The sequence below is a fragment of the Diplotaxodon limnothrissa genome, linkage group LG13, assembly GCF_057381915.1.
Source record: "Diplotaxodon limnothrissa isolate DT_005_m linkage group LG13, D_limnothrissa_male_GT1.1, whole genome shotgun sequence".
NCBI lineage: Eukaryota > Metazoa > Chordata > Actinopteri > Cichliformes > Cichlidae > Diplotaxodon > Diplotaxodon limnothrissa.
The window spans coordinates 11,909,389-11,921,759 of record NC_140608.1 but is presented as its reverse complement, the minus strand read 5'-3'; the positions used below and the strand labels follow the sequence as shown (position 1 = coordinate 11,921,759).

General features: G+C 41.6%; 1 protein-coding gene across 6 annotated transcripts in view; it reads left to right on the top strand.

Moving 5' to 3' along the window:
* Positions 1-300: 300 nt before the first annotated feature.
* kcnma1a (potassium large conductance calcium-activated channel, subfamily M, alpha member 1a) overlaps positions 301-12,371 on the top strand; it is a 149,125-nt gene continuing 137,054 nt past the window's right edge. For all 6 annotated transcript variants that reach the window (XM_085369805.1, XM_085369802.1, XM_085369804.1 and 3 more), the window contains exon 1: positions 301-1,307. In XM_085369805.1, coding sequence (XP_085225931.1) covers positions 1,017-1,307 — 291 coding nt within the window. In that variant the 5' untranslated portion in view covers positions 301-1,016. The remainder of the gene's footprint in view (positions 1,308-12,371) is intronic.

The following is a 12,371-nucleotide window of genomic DNA, read 5'->3' as shown; positions in this document are numbered from 1 at the left end:
GTGGGAGTGGTTATCGTTTTTTTTTTTATGTTAATCAGGATACTGAAGTTTGTGGCTGATCAACACAGTCCCTTTGTTAAAATCCCTGCTTGTTTTGCGACGTGCGTCACTGGCGTGCAATAAAGACGCAAAGGCGCAACTGTAGCCCACTTCTTCTTTATACGTCCGAGCAGCGGACTCCGGTCGGTACTTGGAATAAACGGTATTTCTGCCCTCTGTCCGTCTTTATTATTAGCGCTTCGCTCCGCCCTCCTACCTGTAAATCTCCCCGCTCTCCTCTGGAGCGGATCTGACAGGCGCTCTCAGCTGGCCGCTCCGTGCCAGGGCTGCAGGGGACCGAATGGAGACAGCGATAACCACCCGAGCGCCAACCCTTTTACGCAGAATTGACAACGAAAACGCCCGCAAGAAAACAGTCTTGTTCTCTGCAGTGACAGCTACACACCTCTAGAATTAAATTAGATTCATGTGCACTTTCTCCCCAGCTTTTCCAACCTTTTTTTTCTTTTCCAGTCCTCTCACATTCGATTAACGCTTCAAGAAAATGAAATCGATTCTCCGCCTGTGAATCGACAGGATACCTGAATGGAAGACGGCTAGAGGTCGACTCGCTGAGATTGGGCTGCAACAATTTTCCCCGGCGCTGTGTTTACATTAACCGAAATATCAGTGGCAGCCTCGACGGCTGCAAACGATGCCGTCTCTGCCATGGCATATTGCGTGAAAGAGCCAGAGAACCCCCTCGGAAGGAGAAGCGCCTAAGATTCGTCATTATTGCGGATTTAAATGCCTCTCGCCAAAGGCCACCGACCCGCTGTTTTGGATAGGTTCGCGTGTGCCGTGTCTCCTTCTGTCACGAACAAACAATTCACAGGCTTGTGAAAAACAGAAAGAGACTTTATCGGGTGGGTTAACATAATCTACAGCAAAGAGGGGGATTTGTTTTTATTTTTCCCAAGCAATATGGCTGGTGAGTGGGGCTGGGGACGCTGGCACAGGCTCTCCAAGGCTCCTAAATGCTAGCTGAGGCAGATGGCACGGTTCCCCATGGAAGCGACAGCTCTATGAGGACAAGCAATATCAATAATAACATAAATCCGGACTCTTCGATCTTAATATCGAGGATGGCAGACGTTGTCATCCCGTACTCGTCCGAGGTGCCCTGCGACAATAATGGCCAGCGCATGTGGTGGGCATTCCTCGCCTCCTCCATGGTGACGTTTTTTGGGGGTCTCTTCATCATTCTGCTATGGAGGACCCTCAAATATCTGTGGACTGTTTGCTGTCACTGCAACATTAAAAACAAGGTATGTCTGCTGGCCCATCAACAGTCTTTCTTTCTGAATTTGCTCGTACATAATCACTGATGCACATGCTATACACATCCTTGTGTATTTCTATGGCACTGACCTGACTTCTTGTTCTATAATGGCTTTCATAACGCAAGCTGCATTTCCCTTGGCTGAATCTGATGGTTTCCTTTTTATGTACATCTTCTGCACACCCCGGAGTGCTGTGCCGATTGAAGCGCCTTTAGAATGAATTCAGCATGATTGTTATTGTCCTTTGGCTGTTTACTACCTCCCACTCCTGAATGAAGGGGGTGATGTTGCATGACAGCTATGGGTGGGATGAGAGGAGAGCAGTTCCTTCATTTTATTTAGCTTTAGCAAAACACAAAAGTATCCTCATGCCATGTCAGCTGCTAAGTTCTCAGGTGAAAGTGTGGATTTCACATGGCATGCACTAGTTTTATGTAACCACGCATATGATCCTGCACTCCTAATGAAGTCCACTGGGACTTCTCATGGACATTAAGATTGAGATAGCGTGCCCTCTTCAATTTTGGATCCTTTCCCCCCTGCATTTATCCTCCTAAATGTTTACACTAGGTGTTTGTGCTGCACATCAAATATTTTCGTGGCATGATGATTAATGTCGAAGGACTAATATAGAAACGGTATAATAAGGGTGACTGCCCATTACTTTGCTGGGGGTAGATGAATCATGGCTGATTCACATTTGTATTAAAGGCAGCTTCATACGTGACTCACACACTTGTGTATAGTCCAAGTGGTCCCCTGAACAGAGGGGTGTTTTAAAAGTAATTCGCAGAGTGTGCAAAACACGGCTTACAGTATTTTATTTTACGATGCTTACTTGCCATGGGAGATATGTTAATATTAATCCAAAGAACAAATACAAGAAAGCAAGTGCAGTCATGCTGCCGATCTGTCTTCAGCGGTTTTATAGAATTTGGGGGGAAAGAGGATGTTTTTGTGTTGATGGACAGATAGAACAGAGAGTGAGAGTGATATCCTTTGTCCTTGATATTCAAATGAATGACCCTTCTCACTCCCACTGCTCTGCTATCATGTGTTTTTGGTGGACTTGACCCTTTCCTGCCTGTATCTCTTTCTTATAAGGACTGGTATAAAATGGGACATAAAGAGCTGCACCCTTAAATTCAATTAATGTTTATTTATTTTTTTTAAATATAGAGCCAAATCACAATCACAATACTGTTGGGTTTCTATTTATTTGGAAGCAAATTCCAATAATCAAATGTCTGATGAGCAAGGGCTTTACGGGGGTGGAAAGGAAGAACTTCCTTTTAACAGGAAGATCTCACTTGTGGAACCAGGCTCAGGAAGAGAAAAGTGTGTTTTACTCCTATCTGCTCCAAGGGAGAGAGAGGACAAAAATGTAATGATATGCGTCAGTGGTAAATAAATCAATGCTCAGTGTCTCACAGGAGTTGGAACCTATTACAGCATATCTATAGGATGTCTCAAAGACAACCGATCCAGCCTTAAATATGTGCTTTATCAAAAAGGAAAGTTTTAATCCTAATCTTAAAAGGTGTCTGTCTCCCAAGTCCAAACTTGGAGCTGGTTCCGCAGAAGAGGGACCTGAAAGCTGACGGCTCTACCTCCCATTCTACTTTAGGAATCACAAGCAAGCCAGCAGTCTGAGAGTGGTGTGCTCCATTAGGATAATATACTGCTATGAGGTCTTTAAAATATGATGGGTTCTGATTCTTAAAAATTTTGTATGTGGAGAGAAGGAGTTTAAATTTGATTCTGCATTTAACAGGGAGCCAATGAAGAGAAGTCAATATGTGGAAAAAATATGCTCTCTTTGTAGTTGCTGTCAGTACTCTAACTACAGTGCTTTGGATTAACTGAAGGCTTTTCAGGCAACTTTTAGAATAATCTGATAATAGTGAATAACAGTAGTTTACCTTAGAAGTAACAAATGCATGAAATAGGTTTTCAGCATCACCTCAAGACAGGATATTTCTAATTTTAGAGCTATTGCGATGGTGAAAGGAAGCATTTTTAAATATTTGTTTAATGTGAACATTGAATAACATATTCTGATCAAAAATGACTCAGATTCCTCACACTGTTACTGGAGGTTACTGCCATCCACGATACGTGAAACACCATGTTTCTAAGATGTTTAGTTCCAAATATAATAACCAGTTATGTCTGACTTGAGAAGACAATTGGAGCTCATCCAGATGTTTGTCTTTAAGACACACCTGTTGTTTAACAGGTGTTAAAACAACTGGCTTTATAGAGAAATAAATAAAGCAGTGTTTTATAATTTAAATAGTATTGGTCCCAGTACAGAACCCTGTGGAACTCCATGACTAACTTTTTGTTTTTTACATAAACAAATTGGAGTCTACCAGATAGATATGATTCAAACCATTATAGTGTAGTCCCTTTAATACCTATAATGCATTCTAGTCTCTGTATTAAAATGATATGATCAGCTGTATTGAATCCTACACTGAGGTTTAACAACACGAGCATAGAGATGAGTTCACTGTCAAAGGCAATCAGATCATTTATAACCTTCACTAGTGCTGTTTCTATGCTACCATGTACTTTAAATCTTGACTAAAACTCTTCAAATATACCATTCCTCTGCAAATAATCTGTTTACTGTTTCCACTCTTTCAAGGATTTTAGAAATAAGAGGAAGATTGTAGAATGTTCTATAGTTAGCTGAGACGGTTTAATTACAGCCACCTTGAAAGCCTGTGGTTCGTATCCTGTTAATAGAAATACATTTTCTACACCAGTATTAGCTGTCAGGATTCTGTCATTTAGTTGTGCTCATGGATCCTGGTGTAAGAAATGGCATCAAACCATATGTCTTCCCTCATACTTCTCATCATCCCGCTGAGAAAGTGATGAAAACAAACCATGCAAATATAATTAGGTATCCATCTTGTGACTGTTAGTCGGTATCTGTTTGCATCTTATATCTTGCAAATGAGGAGAAATAGCAAAAAATGAGAGCGTGTATCTTAGTTAGTGCTCGTACTTTCCCTTTGTTTTTGTGTTGCTGTGTGTGGAAGGCAGAGTCATCCCGTTAGGTGACTTTGATAGGCTTGACACTTGGCTGCTGAGGGAAAAGGCTTGTTAGGGGTATTAAGAAGGGGAAACTGGATCTGTGTTCAGCTGACTAGTGCAGCAGGCTAAGTTGGCATATGTCAGAAACAGGATGCATAGCTGGCGTGGTGGCGGTGGTCAGCTTTCTGTGGCGGTACTGGGAACCTGGAATCACGGGCAAGGAAACAGAGGTGGAAACTCTGAGAGAGACACAGGAGGAAATGGAAACGGGGGGTTTGAGGGTGACGAAGGGTTTTAGAGGGGGTGTTGTGTTACATACCTTGTGTAGTGTCCTTGTGTGCTCTGCTGTTGATACACAGCTGTATCCTAACTCTTCTCTGTCAGGCTTATAAGATAGAAGTGAAAGATCAAAGGATCGTACTGGAAGTAGGAAAAAGATGAGAAGATGTAGCGAAGTAAAACGTCAAGTGCAGTATTTTGGATTTTTGGAATTGGGGCCATTTCAAGTCTGCAAACCTGCGCTGTGCTGTTCTTAAAACGGCAAAGCTGATAGATGCACCTAAGAGTTGTTGGAAAAATGATCAAAACTCCGTAAACAAGCGATGTTTACAGCATTACCTCTGCCTCTCTAAAACAAGGCGATACGCTTGTATTCCACACTACAGAACAATACTTTATAGGTCTGGTTCTTCCTCCTATGTGGACTGAAAAAAAAAAAAAGCCCAACATAAGATAATAATAATAAAAAAAAGCTATTGATGTTTCTGGCATTGTGCTGTAATGGCTATATTTATGGAATCATTTATCTGCCAGGCATTTCAGATTGCCCAAATGCCATTTTTAAACCACATATTTACTACATTTCTAATTTGATTTGCTTCAAGTTATCCTGTAAACAGCCGTTCTCTCGCTGCCTGGGTGAGCTTGATTATTCAATTCCCTTTTTACAGTAAAGACTTCACACAGTCTAAATAAGGGGTTTCCTAAGAAGGGAAAGTCTCACTCAAGAAAATTATAATGAATATGTATGACTGAGGGGAAATGTAAGCATACCCACTCAGAGATACTGAAGTGGAGGACACTAAGGCCACGCTGACAGGCTTGTTAATATATAAGCCTGCTCTTTATTTTCCTCATGTAGAGTCCTGGACCGTTTTTTGTGGTGTGATGCTTCAATGCAGTATGGTTATCTAATGGTCTAGTTATCTACTCTGCATCATGCCACCTCCAGGAGTTCTTATATGACGCCTGTGTTATTTTGAATGTGTGAGGAGGAGGAGGCGTATAGAGGCTTTGCATTTGTGGCACCACTTTCTATTCAAGCATGAATGGCGCCATTGTCCTCTGTAGAAAGTGGCTCAGTGAAAACTCTGAGAAATCCTCGATCAGGTCTGTTCTACAGGTGAGAAGCAAATAAAATTATTCGAATGAAGTTTATGAAATAATCAAAATATTTATCGATTGATTTTGTGGTTATGGGCATAAATTTTCCTGTCTTTGAACAATTGTTGCTTCAGTCTGAGGGCAGGTTCCAAATGTGTCTCTTTTTATTTACGATCATAGTGTACTCTTTCCAGCTCCAGCAACCTAGGTCTGCATTTAAGAGGCAGAACATGGGGGCAGTATAAGTCATTCGCCATTCTTTTACAGAGTACAGTTTAAAACCCCATCTGTGACTAATGCATTTTGCACTTTGTTTGCTATTATTTTAACACTCGGGTTATGTTTTTATTTGCTGTTTGGATAGATTTAAGTGTAAGGGTGCACAGTGAGGCTCTAAATCGACCTGGTCACACTTTGAAAATAACTGTGTTTGCCTTAAAGTCCAGATACCAAATGCTTCAAAGCTCTTTTTTGTAGATTGTCTCCATGACCTCTGCAGGAGTCTCGTAACCATACAAGTGCAGACACAAAGCATATACTGTCACTGTTGGTCTGTTTACACAATCAGAACATTTAAAATTTTTAAAAATCTTTTCCCATGAGGTCAACTTTACTGTTAAACTGCTACTTCATTTACACAAGACTCCACAGATGTTCAGAAGAAACCTGGCGATGGACTTTGAGATGTAGAAACAGGCTTCTGTTACAATGCGGTTTCACATCAGCTACACACCGGTATGAACTGACAGTACACAGCTGCTGTACGAGCAACAAAAGAGTGAACTGTCACGTACTTCAGTCCAAGCACCACACCACCCATTGTATCTCTGTGTTTTGATGAGACATATACACCAAATGAGGCTAAAAAAATACACCTCCCACCTCACCTCAGTACAACAGCTGATGCAGCTACCTTCAGCCTCCCCCTCATCCCCCTAAGGTGCAACATGCAGAGTTTTATGTTCACTTTAGAGCCAACAGCCATCAGGACTGTGCAATTGTTTCTGTCTAAACAGCCCAACGAGAACAGCGATGGAGCAGTGCTCCTCGCTCTGCATGTACACTCGACTCTGTATTTGCTTTGCTGTATCCAAATCTGATATATTTGCATGCTTTTTTTGTCCTGGGTCTACACTCTATATTTGTCTTTGTAGTAATGATGACAAATATTATACACTATTGTTTACTCATTAAATTACACAGCAAATATAGCTGTTTTACATTTGCGGTCTGACACATAAAATTTGTTTGACCCTCTCCGTCACCAGTGTTACATTTTTCTCTATAAATATAAATTCTGCTTTATGTGATACGGCATTTGTTGCTCATTTTTACATTACCGTGCAAAAATCTTGAGTCACCTGCTATTTCTTTAAATTTTGTCAAATTTTCTTGCAAAATCTTTCATATGTAATGCTGCTATTTTAAAGGTCGTCCCAATTATAGGAAATTGTAATACTGATGAATTACGTGTTGAAGTTAAATACTGTGCAAGTGTTGGGTTCAGCCCTAATTTATATATATTTTTATATTTTGTTTTCAAGGAGCAGTTCTTCAGACTTTCTGAAGCGCTTTCAAAGTTTGGACATTGGCTGCTTTTTCAGTCATCTTTAGTCCACTCGATGTACCTGGCCATCTTCAGAGGAATGTATTTTTTCATTTGTTAAGCCTCTTAATACTGACCTCTGAATCGTTCACACATAAAACAACGCACCGATGGACCAGTGTTGTCTACACATAACAGATGACTTTGTAAAAAACCAAATGCAAATCTTTTCATGCATTTTGTAACTAGCACACTGTAACACAAACACTTTAGTTGAACCTTAAAAAAGCCAAAGATAAAACAGTTTGCGAGGCATAAAATAGCATTTTTCTTTCCACTTATTTTTAAACCAACAAGATGATTCCCAAAGAGATGCTATGTGCTATTACCCAAAACTTGGCATATGTTGGCATGGTGTGCAGTGTGTCCTTGAAAAAAGTGAGGAAACTAGATAAGTGGAGGACAAAAAAGTATTGTCAATGACAATGATTGGCAATGACTTTATTTTTCAGAATCACAATAAAAGTGCTCCACTGTGTGTTTTTTCTATCAGTCATGGATTGGCCTCCCCAGGGTCCAGACTTCAACATTATAGAAGCAGTGTAGGACCATTTTGAGAGAGAAAGGAGCAAAAGGTAGCCAACAACAGCCAAAGAAGAGCTGTGAAGAAGCCTGAAGAACTATTCCTGAAAACTACTTAGGGAAGCTTTCTTGTAATTTCTTTAAGAGTTTAGACCAGGGGTGGGCAATCTCAGTCCACGAGGGCTGGTGTCCCTGCAGGTTTTAGATCTCACCTTGGGTCAACACACCTGAATCACATGATTAGTTCGTTACCAGGCCTCTGGAGAACTTCAGGACATGTTGAGGAGCTAATTTAGCCATTTAAATCAGCTGTGTTGGTTCGAGGACACATCTAAAACCTGCAAGGACACCGGCCCTCGTGGACTGAGATTGCCCATCCCTGATTTAGACTGTATTGTAGTAAAAAGGTGGTCATAGCATATATTGATTTTCAAGCTCATAAGAATTGCCCAAACAGTTTATGCCTCATATACCGCATTGTACTTCCATGTATGTTTACATGTTTCAATAAATAACTGCACCACTTTCCTAGCAAATTGTAATGAATGGCTCAAGACTCTTGTACAGGACTGTACAATGATTCAAATTTTAGCCTATTGTAGTTTCTTTTTTTAAATTCCTTGATATCAAAATCCTAACCTTCAGCAGGAGTAATAAATTAAAATAATTACATTTAATTTAAAATAGCCCATTTATCGTTGAAACCTTGAATTAAGCATGTGCTGTTTCTGATGTTTGCAACAGACAAGTGTCAACAGGGCAATCACAAGGCTATTAAAGGTTTGTTTTCCTCAATGGGAGTTTGATGTGTTGGCCAGACTGTGCTTGTGCATTTTCACTAATAAAGTTAAGGTTGAGAACGTATTTGGTCCTGAGGCTCCATCTTCTCTGACCCGTGTCAGTGTGTGGTTTAAGTTTTCGTGGTAAAAACATGATCAGAGTCTTAATAACTAACACTTGGTTGTTTAACGGTGGAACGGCAAATCTGTATTGTTTAAATCTGCTTTCAAACTGCGAGGAGAAATCAATCCAATGAGCCTCTCTAATGAAATATGGCAACCCTGGTGGATTTTAAATCATTCCAATGCATTTTCCATAATTGAAGATTGTTATTGATTTTTATGCACTAAGGCTTAGCTTTCATTCTAAGGAATTGATGAAAGATGAGTCCGAACCCCACCTCAGTGTTTCCGTGTCTTTGGCAACATTTCCCCGTATCACAAGGAAAAAAATATTCCACGGCAGAGGAAATGAGGTGCGCTGGTGCACTCTTCGGTGCGCCTTTAAGCAGAATAGATTGTTGAGGTGCCTGCAGAGAGGAACTGTTGTGAGCCTGTGTATCCCTTGCTCTTGGCAACAGACCAGCTGCATTTTGCCAGAACAGCATAGTGCACACACCCTGCCATCAGCTGTCGCTCTCACTAACCCCGGCCTAACTTGGCCCAACTTGGTCCCCTTCAACCCAAAGCTTACGAAAATCCAGAACTAATTGAAAAAATACATGAAAAAAACAAACCCTTTCCTAAAGAGCTGTATATCTGCACACATGCACAAGTGCACTGAAGGCATGCGTGTAGGTGGACTATGTTCTTGTGGCAAGTAGCTGAATTGCACGCGTCTTGTCATGTGTTGTTGACACTTGCGGGAGAGAGAGCATGCCTCACAGCTGTCCCAGGGCAGAGCGTGACCAGTTTCCACTCCAGCTCACATGCCTATTCCCAGCCCTTCTTTTCATAATCATTAGCTGGCTACTTATTTAATTTGAATTCTTTGTTCAGTCTATAAGAAGTCAGAAAAATGCTTCAAATTGGCAATATTTTCCAGAGCAAGGATGACCTCTTCAAAAAAATATCCAGTCAGCTATGTTAAGAAGGAAAGCAGAAATTTTCCTTCATAGCTCACTTAAAACCCATTAATCTATTTTTAAGATCCAGCCAAAAAGAAAAAGACATAAGCTGTGTGGAGTTTAGTAAAAATGTCTCACAATTTTAATGTGCTTTTAGATTCTGAGCAGATGGAGAAATAGATGTTGTACTTGAGCAGCACACACTAGATTTAACAAGCTTTTACAAACTGGCTATGTTCGGTATCACTGATTAACCTTCTTTTCTCATACTCCTCTAATGTGGAACATGTGACTCATGAGTTATTATCTAGTGAAGATCCTCCCTGGGCCTGAAATGATGGCCATCTAGGGACAACTGTAGTTTGCCACAGGGATATATGTTAATCCACAGACAAGAAGTGGCCACATATCAGGCTGGACTATGTATATCATGGGATAGACAGAGGTCCCCCGCCCCCCTACACCCAGGGCCGCCACTATGCTACCCTGCTGTCAGGCTGTTATGTCTTCTTTGGCCAGTCTCTGAACTATTAAAAGGACATCCGTGCCCCAGGAAGCATTCAAAGGTGAAAGGTTAGAGGGGCAATGCGTACCTGGCTCCACAAGGGCGAAGAGCATTGGGATGATATTTCTAACATTTTCAAAGTGTGTGCGATACTGTCTTAAGCCACCTTATCCTCCTCCAGTCAAACTGGCAGTGGAAACGCATTTGCATATATCTCTGCTGGTTGAGACCTAAGCTGGCATGGGAGGCCTGCAGGAGGGAGATAGCTAGCTAGTACCTGGCTGTCCTGCTGGTTTACAGCTTATGGTTTCTAGTGTTTAACGACTTCTCTTTTTCAGCTGTAGTCAAACGGCTCAATGTCAGAGTTTGCATTGGTTGGGTCTGCACGACCTATAGTCAAGTCGTAGAAGTCAACGTTTAAAGCTTTTTTTTATGCCTGACAATTTTTCACCTGAAAGGTTGAGCTGGTTTTTATATTTGGACGTTCATAGAGGGATAGCGGCATATAATCATCCCTCGTGCAGCATGTCTTGGATTTAGTTTTTCTTTTATAGCTTAATTTAAAAAGTCACTTACATGTTTGTATGTTTCTTAGCAGTGGTAAAAAAGGAACTGTCTCAGAATGTTTTTGACTGTTTAAACTATGAAATATACTCGGATGTTCTATGTTTGCCATACAGAGCTATTAAAGTACTAGAAACAGCCTAACCTTGCATGTCGTTGCATGGAATCACAGCAGCCAGACAGACCAGCACATTCACCGCCATGGGACTCGCATTTTCTGGTGCTGATTATCAGGCAGAGCCAGCCATTTCCTAGCCTCCCCCTCATCTTCGTTCCACTCCCCTTAGCCCACCACCCACCTCGGATATCAACAATGCCAGTGGTGCACTGACACATGGACATCAAAACATGGTTAACGTTATAATTGGTGCTTTGAGCTGTGAGCGGTGATGCACAGAGAGCGATAGAGAGAGGGAGTGCGCAGAGGACATGGCAGTGACCTTCACAGATCCCAGCAGGCGGTGATTCTGCTTTAGAGATCCAATCTTTCTCTCTCGCTCTCTCTTGCTCTCTCTCTTAGCAACAGAAATGACTCTGTGAGGCCGAATCTGTGGGTGAGCACAGAAGCAAAACTTCCATTTTCTGAGAAGGTTGGTAAAGTGTTAGGATTACTCGTCTCCACCACCACCACCACCACAGCCGCTGCCCTCAGCAACCAGTCTCGATTAACCTCCTAGGTAGCCAGGCTAATATGCTAATTGTTTTTCTCCTTGCAGGCTAACAGCAGGATCAGGTTTCTCTGCCTTCATAGCCAGCATGCTACATTGCTTAGCTTGCCCCTCATATGGCAGCAACCCAGTCCGTTTCTATTAGTAAACAGAAGCGTAGACGCGGATTAAAGAGAATATTATTGAAGGGTGAATGCAAACATGAATGACAGCAAAGGGCAGCCTAGTAGCTGAACCTTGTTCAGGCAAAGTATGCAGGCCTGCTTCACAATGATTTTACCTCTTGACTTCTTCTGACATTTTCCAGAGTGGCTGCGCAGAATGAATAGCCCAGCTGTCAATTACAGTGTTGCTTGATGCTTGCAGAAGTGAAATCCCAGAAGGTCTTGTCTCACTCAGGTTCCGTCTGTTGCCCAGCGTTGCTCTGAATGCTGTGAAATGTATCTAGACATGAACCAAGCGATGCAGACCAATTTCAGAGTGACATGAGCTTTGTAAGATGAATCCCGTAGTGTTGAGCTCCATATGACAGCATGTGTAGACATGATGTACAGATGATGCGCAGAGTGCATGGCTTCGCTGCTGCTCTCATTAAAGATGGATGATAATGCAGAGTTGCCATACTTCTCCCTGACAGCCTCTGCTATTGAGATTAAGCAGCATTGTATATGATGATTGTTAGTCATCTGTTAGCTTTTAATCTGCATTAAGCAGTGTGTTTTCTATCAATTAAAGCCATTTTAAACATGGATCGGTTTAAACTTTAATGACACAAAATGCATACACTATATCTCCTGCTGTAAGGTGCCTTAAATGCTGACGCCCATACACAGAGTTGTATATCTCTAGTAGGTGTCTCCTCTGAAGCTGCTGGTTAGGGCGTCAGCGTCAGATGTAATGCCTCACT